Raw genomic sequence first — 22,134 nt, 5'->3', positions numbered from 1 at the left:
TTCGGGAACAGAAAGAAGTCCGGTGGTGCCAAGTCCGGGCTGTAGGGCGGGTGCGGCAGCGTTGCCACGCCGTGCTTGGCCAAGAAGTCCGACACGACAAGCGCGGTGTGATACGGCGCATTGTCGTGATGCAGCCGCCAGATGTTTTTGATCGCTGGCCGGACGCGGGCGACTCGTTTTCGAAGCCTGTCGAGCACTTGGACGTAAAATGCAGCATTTACAGTTTGTCGTTCAGGTACAAATTCGTAGTGGACGACTCCCCTTTTGTCAAAAAAGACAATGAGCATCGCCTTGATCCAAGATTTGCTCATGCGAGCTTTCTTTTGACGGGGTGATGATGGGGTGTGCCACTCCGCACTTTGTCTCTTCGACTCCGGGTCGTACTCAAAGATCCACGTCTCGTCACCCGAAACAACGTTCTCTAAAAAATGTGGATCATTTTTGCAGTGATCCGCAAGTTGTGTCGCGATATCCAAACGATTGAGTCTTTGATCATCACTGAGCACTTTCGGCACCATCTTTGCACAAATTTTTCGCATCTGTAATTGGTGCCTAATAATCTCGTGCACTATTGTTTTTGGCACATTACACTGCTCTGCTATCATCCGAACACTAAGACGACGATCAGAGTTCAGTACATCGCGAACTTTTCGCACATTTTCGTCGGTGAGTGTCGTTGATGGGCGTCCAGGCCGTGGTTCGTCGTCGACCTCTTCTCTGCCCTCCACGAACATCTTGTGCCACCGAAAGATCATGTTTCTGGACATGGCTGACTCCCCGTAAGCCTGGTTAATCATACCGACAGTTTCGGTAGACGATTTCCCAAGCTTTACCGCAAATTTGATGGAATAACGCTGCTCCAAAAACTTCGGCATCGCGTTCCGTGACGTGGGTCGAGCGTGGAGGTTCGCGTTAACAGAGCTCCTCACTACACAACAGCTCAGAGTCGACTGCCTTTTTCAGCGTCGCTTGCCAACATACCCCCCTCCAATCGCAGCCCGTCAGAGCGGTGCTGGGCGCGCCTGGAGCGGCGGGAAAAAATCAGTACACTTATTTTCCGGACGAACCCTGTATATATATATATATATATATATATATATATATATATATATATATATATATATATATATATATATATATATACATATAAATAATTCCCACCATCTGCGGTATGATAGAAAATCTGGAAAGATTCCAAGGTTCTCCATCAATTTGCCCTCTTACATTCGTGTGCGATAGCCATTCTGTCGCCATATCGCATGCCAATCTTTGTTTGACTTGTCCTTTCGCTCACATCACGCCTCGCCGCCCTTCGGCGATCAAGACGGATGACTCGTTTCCACGTGGCGACGTATTCCCAAATGGACTGAAGAGTCTTGACGACGGCGACGCCATGCGGTTAGATAGAGAGGGGGAGGCGATTTGAAGTGGTGGGAGAGCTCTGGCGTGGGGCAAATTAGATTTTTTCTCCCCTCCACCTAAGAGGGGAACTGGACGGCCTATTCACGCAGGGGTGGCTGCCGAGGGAAAGGAGAGGAGTGGAGGACGCACGTGGACCCTGCATACTCGCGATATTCCCGAAGGACCGCCGACATTGTGATACGTGCGCATCGTCGCGAGGGACATGAAGAATTTTGAAATCGAACCTCAAAACCTACGCAGATAAGGATTTTATTATCAAAATGGCCACTCTAAAATAGAAAATTGTCTGGCGAGACAGGGCGTAATGCACGCTTGGCAAAATTATATTCATAGGAAACAGAACGATGACTTTTACCCCGTTATACCCAAAAGTAATGCTCCACTGGATGAAAACTAAGGTGAATCTTTTTTTAAGCGAATGTCATATTTCTTAACATTAATATTGAATTATTATTTTAAAAATATTAAAATATTTATTAAAATTATATTAATATTAAATATATCATCCTACGCCACATATTGTTGTATTTTGTAGAATAATATTTGGTATATTTGTGTTTTATATGAAGAGGTATTACGTCTCCTGGAATAACTTATGGTCAGGCTGTGCTTGCCTTCTTACCTGCAAGGAAGCGATATGAAGGTGCGTATGCGCATACTACATATTAAATATTGATTCCTTCGCCTAGATGGCGGGCTTTATTTCTATCATTGGTGCTTACCCTTGATTTCCTTCACTCATAAATTCATTTTCGACTCTCCTCTAAGAAAATCACCATATTTGCGCGTAAGAGGAATCAGCACTAAATAAAATTGGAATCGCTCAACTAATAATGAATGAATATTGACTTTGACCAAAGTCACAGATACCCGCGATCCTTAGGTGTTTTTTTAATGAGTATCTTCAAGACCTGAAGTCACCATCAGGTCACGAGATTTCACTCAATTTTCAAATATTCTCACCAAATCATAAAGGGGATAGATATCTCGAAAAAATAGGTTAATTAAAGTTCATAAAATTTGAAATGATTTTCGATACATACGCGTTTTTTTGCCTGATTGAAGAATTGCTTGGAGATGGTTCTGCAAGTAGTTAGATCGATGGATAATATGCGATAAGGTTACGTCCATTGTTGTCATAGGACTATTGGTTTCGTGCAATTAATTACAAGCAATTCTATCGCTCTACACAGCACCACATTGTTTCAAAAATAAATCATCTACATCTTATTATCAAGCTCGTATCGAGGTTGCGATAGGCTAAGCAGAAACAACCTTAAATATTTCAAAGGAGTGTAGGAATAATCACGGTTGGTTGTCCATATGAATTCTGAGGGGCGTTGACCCGAGTTCATGCTCCCACCCGTTCAATTGACTCGTTTTAACAGACAAACTACTAGCCATACTTGCGTGGGTTCAGCTCTTACATCGCAATAAACCCTTCGAAATGGTGCAAAATATAGTAAAGTCACGGGGAAATATGTTTTTCTTGAGTTTAAAATTTTTTATCTCTTCTTCTGCACACAGCCTGGGAGACGCTAATATACCTCAACACGATTTCAAATTCTTTCGGCAATTAATCGTCTTTTAGTGCAAACGATTCTTTTTCTCAGTGTCATTACGACCTTTCAGGTGGAAATTAACTCTCTCATTGCCTCTTAACTTGATTTTAAACCTCGTAAAAAAACCTCGAAAAAAATCCACCCATTGATCTATTACTTCGTGGTTGACAGGTTTTGACAATTTTCGATCCATCATCAACGCCTCACGGAAAGGTTGAAATATATATGGTAGGTAAGACCTTAAGGACATTTAGGGTCAAGGGTGGGAAATTAAATTGAAGGGAGGTGAAACTCTTTTCCCTCACACCCTTGGACGTAACCCCAACCTGTGGAGGGACAGGGAGACACACTCATCCGTTGTCAGGTGTCCCCACGCCCCCTCCCGGTGCTGGGGACAAGGTCTCCATGACTACGGAGCCAATCTCGTGGAGGCGCTGTTTGAATAAACAAGAGGGTAAGGATTCGATCGGTCTCTTTATCTTCTCACCCCAACCCCCACCCTTGAAGGTTTTATCCAAACAACACGAGCACCGGGATTAGACATGATGGTTATTTCATCCAATGGCCACTACGTCAACTGATCCGGGAAATTTGCTCGAGTCAACGCTTCATCCGTAGCTTGCGCCTTGGATTACGCAGATAAATTGTTTTTGTTTCCATGGCTAATTCGGATAATTTCCGTCATTTTTCTCGCCTTTTATTAACTTTGAATGACAGAATTTGAGAACTAACTTTCTATGGTTAAAATAAATCACTAAGAAAGGTACCCCTGCATGGTGCTTCTTAAAACGATCCATAAAAGAAATAAATGTATCATTATTTGATACATTAAAGGAATTGGAAGCTAATTTTGGGGGAGAGAATCATATTTATAGCTTACAATACGGCAAATTGACTTAGTTGACGCATGGAAGTTTGCAGGAGACACGTACTAAATTCACTCTGTTAATATCCGAGTCAACATGACTTGAAACTCCGCAGGTTATACATTAATTAAATCAAATTAATAATACTATAACCGCGTTATTATCGATTAAATACATATTTTGTAAAGTAAACACAAAGGAATAACTCGAGCTAGAGGCATACAGGCACCTGACTACATATTTTGTTGAAGCTGAGGACGCAAAATTTGAATTTATAAACATTTTTGACCCACATCTTACTTTTCCGCGTTTATTTTTCCCGTTATTATTTAAGATCAGTTTCGCTCTAGCTTAAAATTTTCCACACACGCGATGAAGTGAGATGGTATTTTATGAGTCTAAGAAAATAATGCACAAAGCATTGATGAAATGTTCAAAAGTTTCCGCACAAGTTTATGCCAACAAATGAACTGATTATGTGCATCACTCTCCCCAATTTCCGCAGGTAGTATGTGTTTGAACATACAAACTCCGCGGTGCATTATATTATCTTAGACCAACCGACTCACTGTGGAAAATGATATTCACTACGCACTGGCAAGTGCCACCCCAAACACCAAAACACTCCCCGGTGATATGAGAAAGCAAACACCTAGTTACAGCAAATAATAACTAAAGTGAAATAAAAACTGCTGAAATCACTAAAACTCAAGTCAGACTCTTATTATAAACTCTTTTATATCATATCACAACAAAAAATACCTCTAAAAAGTCCACGACTATTTCATGGATACTTCAATAGTGAAATGAGCTGAGCACCATTAACCCAGCAATAAATATTATATCAAGGATAATTTAACAGAAAACTGTTTACGGATACTTTCCAGTTAGTATCTCCTGGTTTTACTTTAGTTTTTCCCTACAATGCTCAGTAAACAGTTTAAATGAGATAATTTAATAAGTTTCGAATCAAGAGGCATATTACACGTGCTATCACCTAATCATTGTAATTAATTTAAGCGAACTTAATATTTAAAAAGTATCATAGTCCAAGCCCGATAGCTTAGGCAATTGCTATATGGAAATCATTGTTTTTATGGTAAACACACCATTATATGATGGAAAAATTTCCCTCACCGAGATTTTTCTGAGATATTCCCAAGGCCGCAGTGAAAAAATTATTCTCACCTCGCCTCAAACCTAACTTCTCGTGCCAACAACAGAACTTCATGAATATGTTTCATTAAACATGCAACAGAGATTATTTCACCTAGGAACCCTTATTCCCAGGAGAGTGAAGGTCTCTATCAAATCTTACTTTAAACTAATTGCTTTATAGCAAATTATATGCAGATCAACCCGCCAGAGACAAAAAAGCATATATTAATAAAATAAAAAGCATTTGGGAGCATGACGAATAAAAGTTAATGCGGAAATGAAAATATCAAATATTCTGGAATACATCATCCTGGTTTGCTTTACAGGAGTAATGAGAGAGGTATGCGGGGAAAATTAATCACAAATAAACAAAAGTAATGAAATAATCGAGACGTAAAAAACTAAGGTAAACATTAAAGCAGGAGGAAATAAATTCCAACATGTATATCAGTACATGTATTTATGCAGTATTTTAGAGGAAAATGGAAATAGCATTGGGGGCATCAGGAGGAGAAAGAAGTTGGCGAAAGAAGCACCGGCAATAAGGGAAATTAAGCATAAACTAAAGAAAGGATTAGCTAAGACTAATATGAGTCGTAAGTCCTTGAAATCAGGTTTTTGGGGCGCGAGAGTTCGTGTGGCTTGGATGCTTGTGAGATGCGGCTGTGGAGAGCAATGTAGAAAGTAAGTTAAACAGAGAGGAAGAACGACACGCTGGAGTTTTAAATGTGGGGTCGAAGAGAGAGCATTGCTAGGGAAAATCCGAAGGAGGTAGAAATCGTGGGCTAGGAAAATATTAAGAAGTAGTGGGATGTTTAAGGCCGTGTTGGAAGAAGGGCCAACTTTGAGTGAGCGAGGTAGAGGTAAGAAGAGAACAGGCTTTTGAGAAAGTTTGAATCCAGGAAGAAGGTACGAAGAAATGAATAAGGCAATGATATAGGGTAAATAAGACGAAGTTCTTACAATTCGTATAAGATAATCCTCGTTAGGGACTCTCCAAAATCGGACTTGAATCAGTAGATACCTTAATTGAAAATGATCCAAACGGAATGATTAAGTTTCTTCACTGCCAAAGTACGCAGCCAACAAAACAAGGTATACCACTTATGAATATAAAACTACTTAAGGTCATTTTAGTCGATTTGATGAGTCACATTCCATTCCATTTCGTCAATCGTTTTGGCATCACGTGCGTTCAATTGTCGTGGAAATTAATGTGCGGTACGATTTTATTTACAATCAATTTTCTCCTTTTCCAAGAAGCAAGCCTGGTCCATATGCTGAAAGGCACTAGCTTGATGGTACCGTTTGGTAGAAACCATAATTAATGTATACGACAAGAATGACGAGGGTGCAAAATTATATGGACATACTGTACTGAGAAATAGGTTTAGCGGGATGAGTAATGGAAAGAGAACGACAAACCAAATCTATACGCCTAAATATCTAAATGGATCGTCATTAAAAGACTTAATAATTTTACGCTCAGTATGCATACGATCATCTTGTGATGCTCAAGTACCTGCACGCTATTATATTTAGAAAACACTCCGAATATACTTTTCCTGCTCTAAAGTATGCCTCATGCGGTTTTTCCGTTTAGTAAAAAATAAGGAAGTGTAATGTTAAAAAAAACATATTTCGCTTACTGAAAATTAATCTACCCGCATGATTTTTTACAACCACAGCAGATCATTTGTTACAGGAACGAGGAAAATGTATCCTCAAAGGATGAAATAGCGAGCAATCGGCGGAGAAAGAGAGAGTGTGTGTGCAGCAATGCGCGTTCATCGGATAAAATATAAAAGATCGTGAGCTTGGATGTGGAATCGGAGCGTGGTGATGGCCGTCGCACTGAAATAAAATCATCTCCATCACGTTCTCCGTGGGGTATAACCTCACCCAGAGTCAATTCAAAACTAAACGCACTACTTCTCCTTATGGGACTTAATTATCTCACTTGGTCTTAGTCATTTGACGGGAACACCTTCACGACGACAGAACTACTATAATTACGAACAAGGAAATTAATTTCAAAGGGACGCACACATTGACGTGGACTCACGTGTTGGCAGCGAAGAGCAGGTGGAAGGGGCGGGGGTGGAGGAGGTTCAGCAGAGGGGAGCAGGTAGCCAGCGACCAATCGCCTAAACCTCCCCCCTCCTTCTAGTCCACCCCTCACTGCTCCCTCCAAGGCATCTTCCCCGCATGTGCACAATCCCATATTCTCATCCTGGACCGTGGTCATTTCTTCGTCCACCCTTGCGGGGATTCGATACAGAGTACTCCTCCCAATGACACCTATGGATCGTCAAGCACTCAGAACGATTCTCATCGCCACCATGGTCGCGACCACCTCATTGGCAGTGGGTGAGTTTTTCTCGCGTTTATTCGTATCACTTGTAGGACGATCTATTAATGCTTCTGCTTTGATCCACCCTGCCGTGCTTTAGGGATGATTAGGAGTGATTTTAAGTTGCGCGTCCAAAAATTGGTACGCTTTTTTTAAGAAACGCCATTAGCCTGTACTATATTTATATAAATCATATTTACGATTCTGAAAAACTTAATCATAAATCGATGCTCATTTTTCTAAGAGACAATCAGAGGAATGCGAGCTTTGACGACAATGAAAATTCTCCCCTTGGTGGAATTGGCTCAAGCTATTATAACTTCTAAAAACTTTCAAATGAGACATTGAATTAAAATAAATAATTTAGTCTTAAAAAATAAATAAATAATAATAATTTCAGAGAAGATGCCTTGTCGGGAATGAGTTCGTATTATTGTCGGACATGAACAAAGGAGCGTTAGACGGAACACATTCCGCTCCTGGGCGAGTTCATTGGAAATATGATTTAACGCGAGAGTTTTATTTTAAACTTGTCCCCCAGATGCCTTCCTGCCTTTATCGCGCGCAAGTCATCCCTGTTTAATTTTAATTAATAATAAGCCATCTGTTTAATTGTGACGATCACGATGACCCGATCCAGATGTTAACGGTAAATAGAATGTAAAAAACGTTCTTATAATAAAGCGTATGCCAAAAATGTGATCCCAGTACTACTCGCGTGATATGCACGCACTGGAACGCACCAGATGAAGGTTGAGAGCTGATGACTGACGTTTAAGTAATTCATATTACGTGTGTTCGGTGGAGGGTGAGGAGATCTTTCAGCATTGATACGATCTTTGAAACCGCCGGAGGAGTGCTCCCTCGCCGGAGATGTTGATTCGTTCTCTGGGGGTTTGCGGCCGAGGTTGGTCAGAGCGCCTACCGTCTCTTGGGGGACCCAGGAGGTCGAATCATCTTGCTTCGTTTTCATGCAACCAGTTCTGAGTTCCGTTTTTGTGTCGCCGTATACCCCGTTCTCATGTCTGCGGTGACAGCGACTGTCGGTTTTCGCAAGCCGTCGCAACTGCGGCTCCGTAGCAATAGTTGAGAGATGACCAAAATCAGCTAAGTGTTCATGCGTCCGTTTTTCGGTGCAGCAGACAGCGCAGCCAATCAGGACGCAGAACACCGCCGCAGGTTGAGGCGCTGAAGAAGTTGCCCGTGCAATAGGAGTCGCGGCGGCGAGCGAAATTCGACGATTGCTGTTTGTAATTTATTCATCACTCATCAAAATATAGAGCGAAATGTTCCTCTCCGTCTTTTGTTTCCTTCCAGCGATGCCACAGACGTGAGAATGGAGTGTGTGGAGACCGACGCAAAAACGGAACTCAGATTAGGATCCATGGCAACGTAAATGAAAGGTTGTTCATTTTGGCTGTTTCTCCATTCCTGGCGTTCAGTGAGGAGACTAGTTCAAGTGCAGTACATTTATATTTTTTTATTTACTTCTCATGTAGCTGGAAGAGGGGACTATGAAGTCTCAATATCGCCCCGATAAAGTCGTTAAATAAATAAGTGTATGCGCATTCTAATGATTCGTTAACCTGATGAGAGCATTACGAGTTTCTACCCGTCTGCGGTAAATTCCGGGTCGACACCGCTAGCGAAGAAAAGAGTTAGAGAATAATTTCAGTTCTGCGGTTGCCGCCTTCTTTTCAGGTAACCTTCACTGAATACCAGCCCTAAAGAGGAAGACTGGTCATGGAAGAGAAGCTCTGTTATTATATCTTGTTATTTCCATTTTAATAATGTTATATCGACTATGGACATTAAACGTCTGAAGTGAACTAGCGTGACCTGAGGAGATCGATTCCAGTACGGTACACCGTCCGTCCAAGGGAACTCTCGACCCCTCCGACAGTTGTGTATTCTCCTCATACCATTTGTCAAGATTGGACTAATGTCAAAGCCGAGTTTCCCTCTAACCTTCCACCACTCCTGAAGACCTCCTTAAACCTACTGCTTGGATTTCCTATCTATCCAGCGACCTATTATTTTGCCGCCTTAACCTATTGATATTATTATTCATTGTTGCCACACTGCACGGGAATGAAGAAATGAATATCGGTGCCTATTTTAGCTTCGCATTTGGAAAACTAGAAGCTGAAAACGGATCGTCATTCAGTTTCCACGATACATCTTTCCTAGTGGCGTAACAATTAGAGTAGGTCCCAGGCTATGGGCCTCACACTATTTTAGGAACCCTGCATGGTCAAAATTATATTGAATTCATAAGCGACTCATGATCACGGGAACTGCCGGCAAAGGAACCTTTTGGTAGTTTTAACTACTAAACCATTGTCATCTCTCTTCAATTACGCAATAACGACTAATCTCGATTGCTATTACTGCAACTGAATGCAACGCCATGCAATGGGCAGACTTCTGAGATGCCCCGAAATATTTCACCGCAAACAAATCGAGGAAATCGAATGCCTAAAACTTTGTTGGTTTCCAAGAAACTGTGGGAGATGCCGCAACAGTAACTTTTAACGGAGTCATCTGCTAAGTGTGCACTACAATGCAACAATTTCAGAGTAAAAATATTCGCCTTGACCGGGATTCCAACCCGGGGTTCCTATATGTCATATTTAAGATAAACTTCTAGTATCCTAAACCCGTGGGCCGAAATAGGGGTCTAAATTTGCGCCCTCTCGCTGCCTAACGAGTTTGGACACCCTTCAAGACGGCGTCCTCCCTAAATCTGAGCGATTTAGGCATCTGACGAGTCTGAGTGCATCTCAATTTAGATGAACTGGAGTAGGAAGCATGTACAGCCATTTTTAATTGTTTTATCAAGGCCGAAACTTTGAACTGCGCTGTAAGAATTTCCAATAAATGTTAAATAATTTTTGTTGCCAAAATGTTCTTAATTAATCCACAGTTCTATCATACTTAAATTTCGAGTGAATAACGCATATAAAGCGTTTAAATAACATCCATCAAACCCAACTACAACAGTTTTATTCGTACTTATGCACCATTTCTTTGATATTTATTCTCGAGTCAGATTGTTGGACCTTTAAAAAGGGGAATATTTTATTGGAGATAAATTCTTAACGTCGTTTTTATTAGACAATGTTTTTGAGATTAATATCTCCGACATAAAAAGGGTTATTGGGGAAATCTTATAAAGGATACACCGACAAGAATTTATCGAAAAATAACTTCTTTACGTAGAGGCTGCATTCCACGTCTTTGAGGTGAACATGTAAGGTAAAATTTTTCAATAAAATCGAATATTCGTCATGCAGCTTTTGGTGACCTTATGGTATACTTATCGAATAGGTGAAAGAAAAAAAATGACTTTTGGCCTAGCATGTGGATATTTTATCACAGATATAATCAATTGCTAAAAGAGGAATAAATAATAATATACTGATAGAAAATAAAATTTTTTTCCTGAAATGCAATGAAGAAAGAAATGATTGTGAACGCGTTTCCAGATAATATATTTCCAGAGTATAATGGTTTTAAGACGTAAGGAAAAGATTCGCCGAGATATGAAGCGTTGCGTTGCATTGTTCAGAGATCTCCAAAGAATAAGAGGAGGATTTCGAGATGTGGTCATCGGGAATAATAGCGTAATGAGCTGGATAGAGACTCCATTGACTTGAAAAATTGTTTGAGATATGGTCATTCAATTTGATTCCCCCAGTAAAATTTATAAATACTAAATTTTTATATAGCTTATCTGGTGTGGGGTCACTCCTTGTCACACACCTTATCGGTGGCTTGCAGGATACCATATAGATGTACCTGTAAATGAATTCAGTTTGCGAAAAGTTGACTTTGGTTTTAGACCTCCTGTTGCACGTTTTTTTCGATTAGATGTAGGAGATTAGCTAAGGCATCTGGATAGATATACCTAATTCTGTCCTCTTTACATAAAATTGAGCCCTTTTATCATAAGTTGGCGACTACTGCATTTTGTAATTGTAGACATAAATTTCCCTGCAACTTGACTTTGTCTTTAATAATAGTTAAGCGGGAAAATATGTAAAAAGAGATCCCTCGCTTCCGCCAAAGAGCTGCTGACCCTCGACCGGATGAACGACGAGCTCCGGATCCTGAGCGCTGCTTCGGCGGAGGCGGCTTGGGCCGTGTCCGAGGGTGGCCTGCGTGCCGAGGGCGCGCGAAGAGAAGCAGCCCGCCTCGCTGAAGGCCGGTCAAGGTGGCGGGAGGAATGGTGCGGCGCCCTGGGGGCGTGGAGGAGCCAGGGGCTCGCGCGAGGGATCGCGCCCAGGGCGGTTGGATGGAGGCGCATGCCGTACCTCCTCTGCCGGGGACCTAGGTACACGGCGGCGGAGATCAGGTAAGCACTCTCCCCTCCGATGACAACTAACTATCCGCGCCCATGTGCCACACACAAATCTTGGTTCTCTTGATTATAGTTTTGTTGTGATCATAAACGATGTAAGGGGAAAAATAAATATTAACTTTATTTTATTTTGATATTGAATTCCCGTCTTTGATGGCACAACTAGGACGCAGCCTCAATTCATTAGGTCTTACACAAGAAAGTTTTAATAGTCCGCGCAATAGCACGGCCCCAATCAACTTAAATTATTGCTCCTTTTAATCTTTAAATTTAAGAAAACTCTAATAGATAAAAGAGTCGTGGTGCTGTTTCCATGCTCCGTATCGTAGTTTAAAACAGTTTAAATTGAATTCTGTAGCTTAATCTCTAGTCTCCTGTTGTCATATTTATAAGGGTATTTTTTCAAACAAATAATTTTACTCAGTAAGAAGGCCACAGGCCGTTTTGTTAAGATTAGTTGCGATTAAAGACGATCGAGATACCTCGCTCGCGCCGCATTTCGGCATCGCAGAAGTGAGAAGCACGATATTCACATGACATAATAGCAATGAGTTTAATGGTAACAATTGCAACTAAAACATTCTTTAATTGAATAATACATCCCCGGTGGTGGTGGCGGAGTTAAGTATAAAAGGAATGAAGGTACCCTATATAATCCACGCTGATTCTACGGTATCTTCATAAAGGATTATTGCATTATAACAAATTGTACTTCTTCATCTATTAAAAATGACATTAAATACAATTTCATTATTGGTCAGAAGGTAAACCGTAGGCAATAGTCACTTAAGTTATAATTAATGTTGCGAAGTCACATCCACAAATCACTCTTCAACTCATACTTTGCGTCCATAGTCGAAAACAGGGGTTGCCCTGCACATTGGTAGCTTTCATGAGCTGAAGGGTTTGTCAATTTCACAATTGTCACTGAGGATTCCTTTCCATATGTATGAAGTGCAAAGAGCTATGGAAATAATTAAATCAGAGTGGGGATTCGAGAGATTCATCTCGATTTAAAACCAGAATCCTAAGTCACCTGATGATGATGCGCAGCATTGAAACCATGGTCGTGTAATATATTAAACCTTTTTATGTGGAATAGCAAACTTTTTTCTCTACCCTCAAAATCCAACTGCCAGGGGCAAAACGCCCTTCCCAGTAGGCTGTCACTAAAACTGTAAACTTGTGTTAAAAATGCTATGTAATATTTTTTTTAATGCTACCATCCCGTGCGTCTTCGTGCCACCGCGTACTATTCACTTGCATCGCGGTTGGCGCAATCACGTGCGAATTTTTTGTCAATGTGCGTATCGACAATCGCGAATTTTCCATTTCTTTGTGCAGAAACCTTTCTTCGATCCTCGGTTCTCTTCAGGAAATCTACGTCACGGCTCGCGTTTGCACCACATCTCGTCCGAGACGCTGCTATCGTGGGGAGCCGGACCTCGAGCGCTTGGTCCGCGCCTCGCGAGACCCCGAAACGCTTCTGTGGGCGTGGGAGGGCTGGAGGAAGGCTGTCGGACCGCCCGTCCTACGTATATACCCGCACCTCATCGCCCTGCTCAACGGCGGGGCTCGCAGAAACGGTACGGCGGGTTGACTCAACTGCTGCATGAACTGTCGTTATTCTATCGTCGCTTTCTATTCACCGTCCCTGGAGATACTGGAACTGAAGATGCATTCTCATGCATCCAGTTTTGCGTCACAGCAGACTGGGGTGTATTCTTATATTGCTCTTAAAAATATTTGAAAATTAACGGGCACATGAATTCAAAGATGTTTCCAAAAGGTATTGTTTAAAAGTTTTTTTATAGGACTAATTAGGAAATATCAATAGCTATAAATAAATTTCGGAAGAAATTGATGTTTTCGGGAGCTATCCGTAATTATCGCAAATACCATTTTTTTATGAGGTAGGCACCATCCAGGAAATTTTGAAGTTGGCTCAAAGAATCATCATCACTGGTAATAAAATAATACCGGGAGCAGTAATCATAAACATACCAACCGACTGTTCAAGAAACATTCCCTAGCGCCATTACCAAATCTTGTACAAAGACGACCAATACTTTTCAAAAGCTGACATAGCCAACGGTGTCTTGATCCAAATAAAATGCAAATGGACGAATAAACTTTACAGAATAATGAATAAATGAATGAATGATAATGACTACCAAATCATCTTTTTCCACTGTATCAGGGTATCCAGATGCTGGCGCTGCGTGGAGAGAGACGGACATCGAAGCCGACGGTCTAGAAGACATAATGGAAGAATTGTTCCACCAAGTTGCCCCCCTTTATAGAATGCTCCACGGCTTGGTTAGGGCACGATTAATCGAACTGTATGGGGAAGGAACACACGGACTCAGCTGGAATGGTCCAATCCCAGCGCACTTAGTAGGTTCGTAGACCTAGCACTACGCAAAACATCACTCACTGTGTAATATCTGCTAAACTTCACACGCTTAAAAATGTACCATCAACACCACTAGACTATGTAGCAGCGAAATGATAAACTATTTGGATAGCTTTGCACATGATACACCCAATATTATCTCAGTTGACACAAAATTCCACTTATAAGCAAAGATCTATAGATCTGATATCAACGAGGCACAAGTAAACAGAATTTTCGATAAAGGAGCGCTACGCTGATCTAGCCTGGTAAGAATTTAATGGGCGCAATTAAATATGTAATAAGATATTTTTTTTAATTCAATGCATGCAACACTACATTTGGTTCGGGGGAAAACAGCTCAGCTTTAATTGAACTATATGTAAATTAAAAGGTCCAAAAATCCCACTCTCTCTCTTCCTTTACCCTACTTACTCTCAAGTTCTACCTTTTATCACGGCCTTCAACATACAGTAACTTCCTCTCTTGACCCACCTCATTTAAAAACTTGGTATTTGTCTTTATCTCAGTCCAACTTATTTTCTCCATTCTCTGCCACACCCACATCTCTTAAGTCTTCACAATCCACGCCCATCCTCTAGCATAAAAAAACAAGTCTCACATCCATTACGCTACATTTTATGTCTTCACTAATCTTTTCTTCAAATCTTTACTCAGCGTACCCGTCATAAATTCTTTTATTTTCGAAAACTCCTCTGTCGCAAACGAAATTCTTCTCTTGATATCCCTTCTACTGTGTCCCTTTGAAAAGAGAGATGGTTGTCGGTTAGGAGAATTGTCATTGAATAAATAAAGGCAGACGCATGACCCTTTCAAGAACCCATGTCGTTCCTGACTGCACAGGAAAAAGTTTCAATGTCTGTCGGACCTAAAATTGTCGTTTCGGGTAAATCATGCGGGCGTAGATACAAAACTCCTATTCCTCTGCGGTATGTAAATAGTTTTCGATAGTTCTAGCAATAAATGAAACTTCTTAATACCAAATGAACTTCGTTAAATCACTAGTTGTTTTCTGTTTGCCCATCATCCGCTCGGGAATTCAAGTCGAATACATCAATTTTGCAGAAAACTACGAAATATGACGGGTGGCACTTTTCTGAAAATAATTTTAATGACACTCGAAATAAGTGCAATTTTCTCACAGGGAGGAAGGGAATATTATTCCGACGAGTAAAACTTTATTATTTAATAAAAGAGAAAGGGAAAATATATATTATGTCAGTGTTCTAAGACGTGGCGATAGGCTAAGAGAAAGCTAGAGGAAAGAAAGGGACGAAGGGACTGTCTCTCACACTTGTGTGTGGAGACAAAAAGCCTTGACCTGTAAATGGGGGAGGAAACCCCAGGCCACATCATCAGGGCCTACACGATTACATCTTTGAGGTAAAATCTGGGCGTGAGAAGATTAGTTTTCGACGGTCGGAACCCAAAGAGGTATTCTATGTTTTGACATCCTATGATATCATTCGGGAAAATCAAAGCATGATCCAACCCATCCAGGGGAGTATGGAAGGGCAGGAAGAGAAAGCGAAAGGGAATGTGCTTCTGACACGGCAGGTTGTTTAAGAAAAAGGAAGCATGCTTACAACTCTGGGTTGATAATTTTGTAATAATTATTCCATTTTCAATACAATTTTACTAATGGTCCCATAAAACAGCTCGAAATTCTAAGAAGACCTTCAGTCAGAGTGAAAAAAGGTGTTGACCTCGCGAGAGGAAATTCGGGTACCACCCGTTTACTCCCAAACGGTTTCACGTACTCTTGAACTCTCTCTTCAAATGGCTAAATAATATTAATATATACTGTCCTTGGGAGACAGACTATCAGAAATACGTCTTCACCGTATTTCTGATTTTGGCTCATGGTCAGGGTTTGGGACAGTACGTAGCCATAAACTATGACCATCTCTTGGGGATATCAGACATATTACACTCAACTTTAAGTCACCAAATGCGATCGAAACTCTTTAATCAATTAGAATGCAACAACTTTACTCATACTGAATATATTCCTCCAAATATAGTGTATCAAAGGGCCTCTTCACATAAGAGTATAATGGAAAGAAATTGATGCTGTGCTAATTTATTTTGACAGGAAATCTATGGGGGCAAAGTTGGGATAGCCTCATAGACATTGTTTTAGGAAAGGAGTTTGAAAGGTCTTCAATAGATATCACTGCATCGCTGAATGCCCGTAATATAACCATAAAGGGCATGGTTCACTTGGCAGAAGATTTTTACGCATCTCTGGGATTGCCGCCCATGACGGACAAATTCTGGAAGAAGTCAATCTTTCAACCGATGAATCCGTCCACATCTTGCCACGGCAGTGCAGCAAATATGTTCAGTCACAACGATTACAGGTACTTCATCCTTTTCCATACATCAGGGGGAAGAATTTTTTTTCCTTTCCCTCCTTTCTGAGGATTTACAGAAGTTGTCAACTTCTATAGAAACTATGAAATCGGGAAATAAATGAACGTTTGATAATTGTAGCACCAAAGCCTAACCACCCATTAACATTTGCTCTATTCGTGATATCGTATCAGTATCAGAACAAGAAAACCACAAGTCCTTGAAATCAAAATTTACAGGGCCCCGTAAAATAATTTTTGACGCGGTAATCCAGAGAGTAGATCGCTGAGTTACAGACCGGAGGGTCCGGGTTCGATACCGGGTGACGCTATGGGTACCCTCAACTTGACCCAAGTTGTGTGATTTTTCGGATAGCAGATCTTTCTGGTACCCTACAGGCTGCATAGGGAAAGGAACTGGTTCCATTCCTGTATGTAAATGCATGAATTTCACACGCCGTTGGGTATGGTTCTAGATAAGCACTACCCTAACCTAGCAAATCAACCTTCGACTTGATTACTGCAGTAATATTATTCATTAATTTATTATCAAACTCCGCAGAGATATATAAAAATGGAACAAATGACAATACAAATTTCAAATAAAATATTACAAAAAATGTAATATAAATAATCACATGTAATGGACTGCAATACTTTCAACGGATTGCCTCCGTACACTCGCTACCGTTATAAATATGCGGTGTAAATGGGATAGACGAGGACCAAAATAGAGGGATATCATACCAAGGTGACGTGGACTTAACACAAACTTTACGAATACGCGTTTTTAAATCAGACAAAGCCTTATTACAAAATTATCACAACTTGTAGATGACGTAGCGTGGAAACCCCGAGTGAAAATAACTCTTACGAGGTAAGATGAAACGTTCTCGGCCTGACACAGTGATGGCGTTCCAATCAGCGAAAATTTATAATTACTGTCTGGGTGCATGTGCCATTAGTTCGTGAGACAAGTTTCAATTTGTTCTCTCAAATACTTTGTTAACACGAATTGTTGCAGTGGACGTCTTTCGTGGTTTCCGTTAAAATGGAAAAACTTGAATTTCCTACGGTCATAAAATTCTAAGTTTTGGATGGATACGGAAAAGAACTAAGGAAATTCATCCGAAGTGATAAAAGTGTACGGGGACTCTGCTCCTTCAATGTTCACCGTTAATATTTGGGCAGCTGAATTTAATTGTGGTCGCACATCCCTCGAAGATGAGCCACGTTAAGGACGGCCAAAAACCGCAACCACAGCGGAAACCATCGAAAAGGTGCACGTAATCGTGTTGGACGATAGGCGAGTGAAGGTGAGTAAGATAGCCAAGGCCGAGGGATATAAGAAGAAAGGGTGCGAAACATCTTACACAAAGAATTAGGGGTGCGAAAGCTCTGCACAAGATGGGTGCCAAATCCGCAAATGATTTTCGCAGCAATGTTTGGACCGATTCAAGAGGGAACCGACCGATTTTGTGCTGCCGTCTGTCTCCTCGGATGAGACATGGGTCGACCGCTACACGCCAGAAACGAAACAGCCGTCGAAGCAGTGGGTGGAAGCTAGTGATTCAGGGCCAGAAAAAGCGAAGTCGATCGCATTGCCCGAAAGACAGTGTGTTTTGGGATGCGAAAGGGATACTGTTCATTGATTACCTTGAAAAAGGCAGAACAACCACAGGCTAAGATTACTCCAACCTTCTTGACTAGCTGGACGCCAAAATTCGCGAGAAGAGATCTGGCTTTGAAGAAGAAAATAATCAACTTTCACCGGGGCAAAGCACCTGCTCACAAAGGCGCGTTGGCGATGGACAAACTACGGGCTTTTGGGTACGATTTCCTCGGCCATCCCCCCCTATTCTTCTGGTTTAGCACTCTCAGACTCTTATATTTTTCCAAACTTGAAGAAATTTGTTTCTTGGAAGCGCTTCGCGTCCAATGAAGAAGGTGTAGGGCCGTATGGATATTTTCACAGCCTTCCAGACTCTCACTTCCGCTGTTGGAGAAACGCTGGGCCATGTATGTTGAAGTCCAGGGAGAAAATGTAGAAAAATGAAGTCATTTTCCTCTGAAAATCGCAGTTTTTCATTGTCAGGCCTAGAACTTTCCACCTTACCCTCGTATATTTTTTTCGTGTGCTACACATTGCACACACCGGATATAAAGGAACCGTCCAAGGACCTGGGCTCCGGTCTAGTCCCGTCACTTTCTTTACTTTTGTGCTCTTTCCTGTCATTAATAATGTCCACATCACAAATTTCTAACGCTTGCAATGAATAGGAAAAGATAGAAACATGCGTGAATACTGATGGGTCTTAGCTATCCTTCGAATTTCGCGCCATTGTATCTGAAGTCGTACATGACTTGAGACAGAAAGAAATGCAATAAGGAGGGAATTACAAGAATGGGCCATCACAAATTTACTGCAAATCGCATACTGAAATCTCTCTTACAGAATGATTTTATGCGCAGAAGTATCAGCTGAGGATTTTTATGTAATTCACCATGAAATGGGCCACATCGAGTATTATATGGCTTACCAACATCAGCCCACGATATTTCAGGTAAGATCACATTTTTCTGTTATGCCTATCTCGAGGAGATGAAAAATTAATGTAAAATAACGCGACAAATTATCGTCAATTTTGATTGAAATCTTTGAAATAATACAAGTGCGTATTTAACGAAAAAAATCCATTTTTAGCAAATAAAAAACTCTTCCTCTCAAGGATGGAGCGAGTCCTGCATTCCAAGAAGCTGTGGGCGATGCTATTATGCTAGCTGTAAATACTCCGCAACATCTTCAAAGAATTGGTCTCATTAATGACTGGCAGCTAGGTATGTCTACAAATAAAATTGCCTTCGCCATGTATATTTTGATGAGTTGTATCCGCTGGCGGTGACAGATATTTCACACCCTCATGAACCATGGATATTGCACTCCTGCTCAGACAGGCACTGACCAAACTGGCTCAACTTCCCTTTTCACTCATCGTTGACAAATGGCGCTGGGCTGTATTCAGAGGAGAAGTTCAACCAGAGGACTACAACAAAGTTTGGTGGTCCTTACGAAAGCATTACCAAGGTCTGGATGCACCGATGCCAAAGAGACCAGATGACTTTGATGCTGCAACTAAGTTTCACATCACTGACAATACTCCATATGCAAGGTGGGTGATGCACACTAAATAAAACACTCTCGAGTTAAATTCGATATCTACGTAGAAAAGTCATTTAAACTTTTATACGTTCTCATGGGGTTAGCCCAAAAAAATCCCTTAATTACGAATAGAATGAATGTACCCAGTAGCAATTCTTTTATTAAATACATCATAATGGATATTCTATGCATTAAGAATCATTGTATGAATCAATTTTTGCCCTCTTCAAAGGCGAGCCAGAATTAATGCTTTTTCTGAGCCGAATATGAAAAGTCTCGGGAGGAATATTTAAATGAAAAAAATTTAGATGAGATATTTTAAATTGGAGAATCGTAACCTAAATCCTTGCGGGTCGAAACCCGATGAAATATATTTTGCAGGTATTTCCTGGGAGGGATTTTACAAATGCAGATCTTTAGCGCCCTCTGCAATGCCGCGGTGTTGATGCCTCATCCACGAGAAAAAGGCAGCCCACCTTTACCACAACTCCATCGCTGCGACATCTATGGATCAAGGGAAGCGGGGCGCCTGCTAAGGTAAGTTATTCATTCGAATTGTTGACACAATGTAGTGAAATATCTATCTTTCCTTGCATTAACTACCAAAATCACTAATATTAATGATCACCCAGATGTCTTTAGCCAATTCATTGAATTTTCAAAGGAATCTGGCATCCCACGCTTCTTTTAGCATATTAAAGATAAGTACAAATCACCTCTTGGCATTTACGTTAACATTGATTGCACACACTTAATTGCTTCCTGTTTCATACCTTTCATATACAAATATGTGGGGTTGTGAGAGGTGCTTGATGACCTTAGCAGTTGTCGCACCCAAATAAATGTACCTCTACTTCAGCTACTGCAAACAATTAAATATTATATATATATATATATATATATATATATATATATATATATATAGAAATAATATTAAAATAAAAAAGGACACCAAAATCATAAAAGAAACCCAGCAGCGAAAGTATATTTATCTACTTCTGCTACCACTATCATGTGGACTCACGCTGAACCAATTTCTCTTTGAAAGTTGGATTCCTAACTCTTCACACTGAGGTCTGAGCTAGTAAAATGATAGGCACGCGTTGATGTTTTTCATTGGGTTTGGTTTAAAACTAGCCTTGTTTAAAGCCCAAGCTAATACTTGAAAGGATAACTGGATATACCATCTTGGTAGTAATAAAATAATTTCTGTAGTTGTTATTGTACTTATTCTCCTATCAAAACCCTTTCACAACTGAATAATTGGCATATTTTTTGACTGGCAAATCTCCAAAATGTAATATCCCAACATCAATCGAGAAGAGTGGAATTAGCCAGATTCCCCTGCTTACTGGTCGAGGGTAATTTAAAGTCTGGGTGTGTAAATTAAAAGACAGTGCGCAAGCTACGTACGAAAAATGAGCGAGCTTGTGAACGACCTTGGAGTCTTTTCAGAGTTGACTAAATAAAATATTTATTTATTTCCAGGAAAATTATGTCTTTTGGTTCCAGTCTACCTTGGCCAGCTGCAATGAAATCACTAACCGGCGACAGTACCTACAATGCATCTGCCATCCTGCAATATTTTCAGCCCCTCAAGCGGTGGATGGAGGGAGTGATTGCAAGAGAGAATATACCTGTGGGATGGTAGAAACTTCCAAAGCCTAATTAAGTCCCTGTTAAAACAACAATGCGTAAAACAAGTCATAACATCTGGGAAACACTGTCGCCCCAACTTCTACCTTTGAAGTCTAGGAGTGCTGATGAAATAAACTGGATCTATGAATTGTTTAAGTGTTTCATTCATTACAAGTAACAGTCACAATAACCGAAACAGATACAAAGATTGTATTCTAGGTCTTTCGCGTCGGTAATTACCTCATTATTATACTAAGTTTAATTTCTATTCAAAAGTAGGAACTATGCCAATCAAGAGCAGCCCAGAAATCCAAGACTTTTATTTAGAAGATTTTCAAATATCAAATTAAAAATGAGGGATAAAGAATTTTAATGAGAGAAACATTAGTTTATTCTCGGCAACTGGGAGGAACCATAATAATTTATTTTAATAATTCGATAGAGATTTGGGAGTTTCTGGTAGAAAACCCCGCTCATTTACTTCTTCATTAGGCTCTTCACGAATTTTCCAAATAACGGACTATGCTGGTGAATATTTCCTCCAGGACGGCAAATTTTCAGTCAATCCTTGCAGAACTTAGACCACAGTATTTTTGGAACATTAATACCATTCGTTTTACGAATTGATAGCCAGCCTCATTCGGTAGCAAAAACTGTCTTTATTTCTGTATTCAATGACGGCTCTGAATACGAATGGTGACTTAAAGAAGTTAAATGTCTCTAGAACATACACTTATATGTATTTTTTTTTGTTTCGGCACAGAGCTTTGGACTATATTTTGAGGGTACATTTATAAATTTAGTTCTTCGCCAAATACTCAACTTCCCTACTGGAAATCTTC

The 22,134-nt window shown here is 40.6% G+C and overlaps 1 protein-coding gene across 1 annotated transcript; it reads left to right on the top strand.

The window, feature by feature from the left end:
- Window positions 1-11,668: 11,668 nt before the first annotated feature.
- On the top strand, window positions 11,669-21,420 carry LOC139689124 (angiotensin-converting enzyme-like). The gene is given in 9 exon segments (XM_071586578.1): window positions 11,669-11,718; window positions 13,069-13,310; window positions 13,925-14,125; window positions 16,236-16,503; window positions 18,950-19,058; window positions 19,224-19,317; window positions 19,412-19,664; window positions 20,036-20,095; window positions 21,167-21,420. Coding segments are annotated over 9 exon segments (1,416 nt in total). The 3' UTR covers window positions 21,306-21,420.
- The last annotated feature ends 714 nt before the right edge of the window (window positions 21,421-22,134 follow it).

The sequence above is a fragment of the Hetaerina americana genome, unplaced genomic scaffold, assembly GCF_022747635.1.
Source record: "Hetaerina americana unplaced genomic scaffold, ioHetAmer1.1.p SCAF_1, whole genome shotgun sequence".
NCBI classification, from domain to species: Eukaryota; Metazoa; Arthropoda; class Insecta; order Odonata; family Calopterygidae; genus Hetaerina; species Hetaerina americana.
This window is presented reverse-complemented; position numbering and strand designations above follow the sequence as displayed.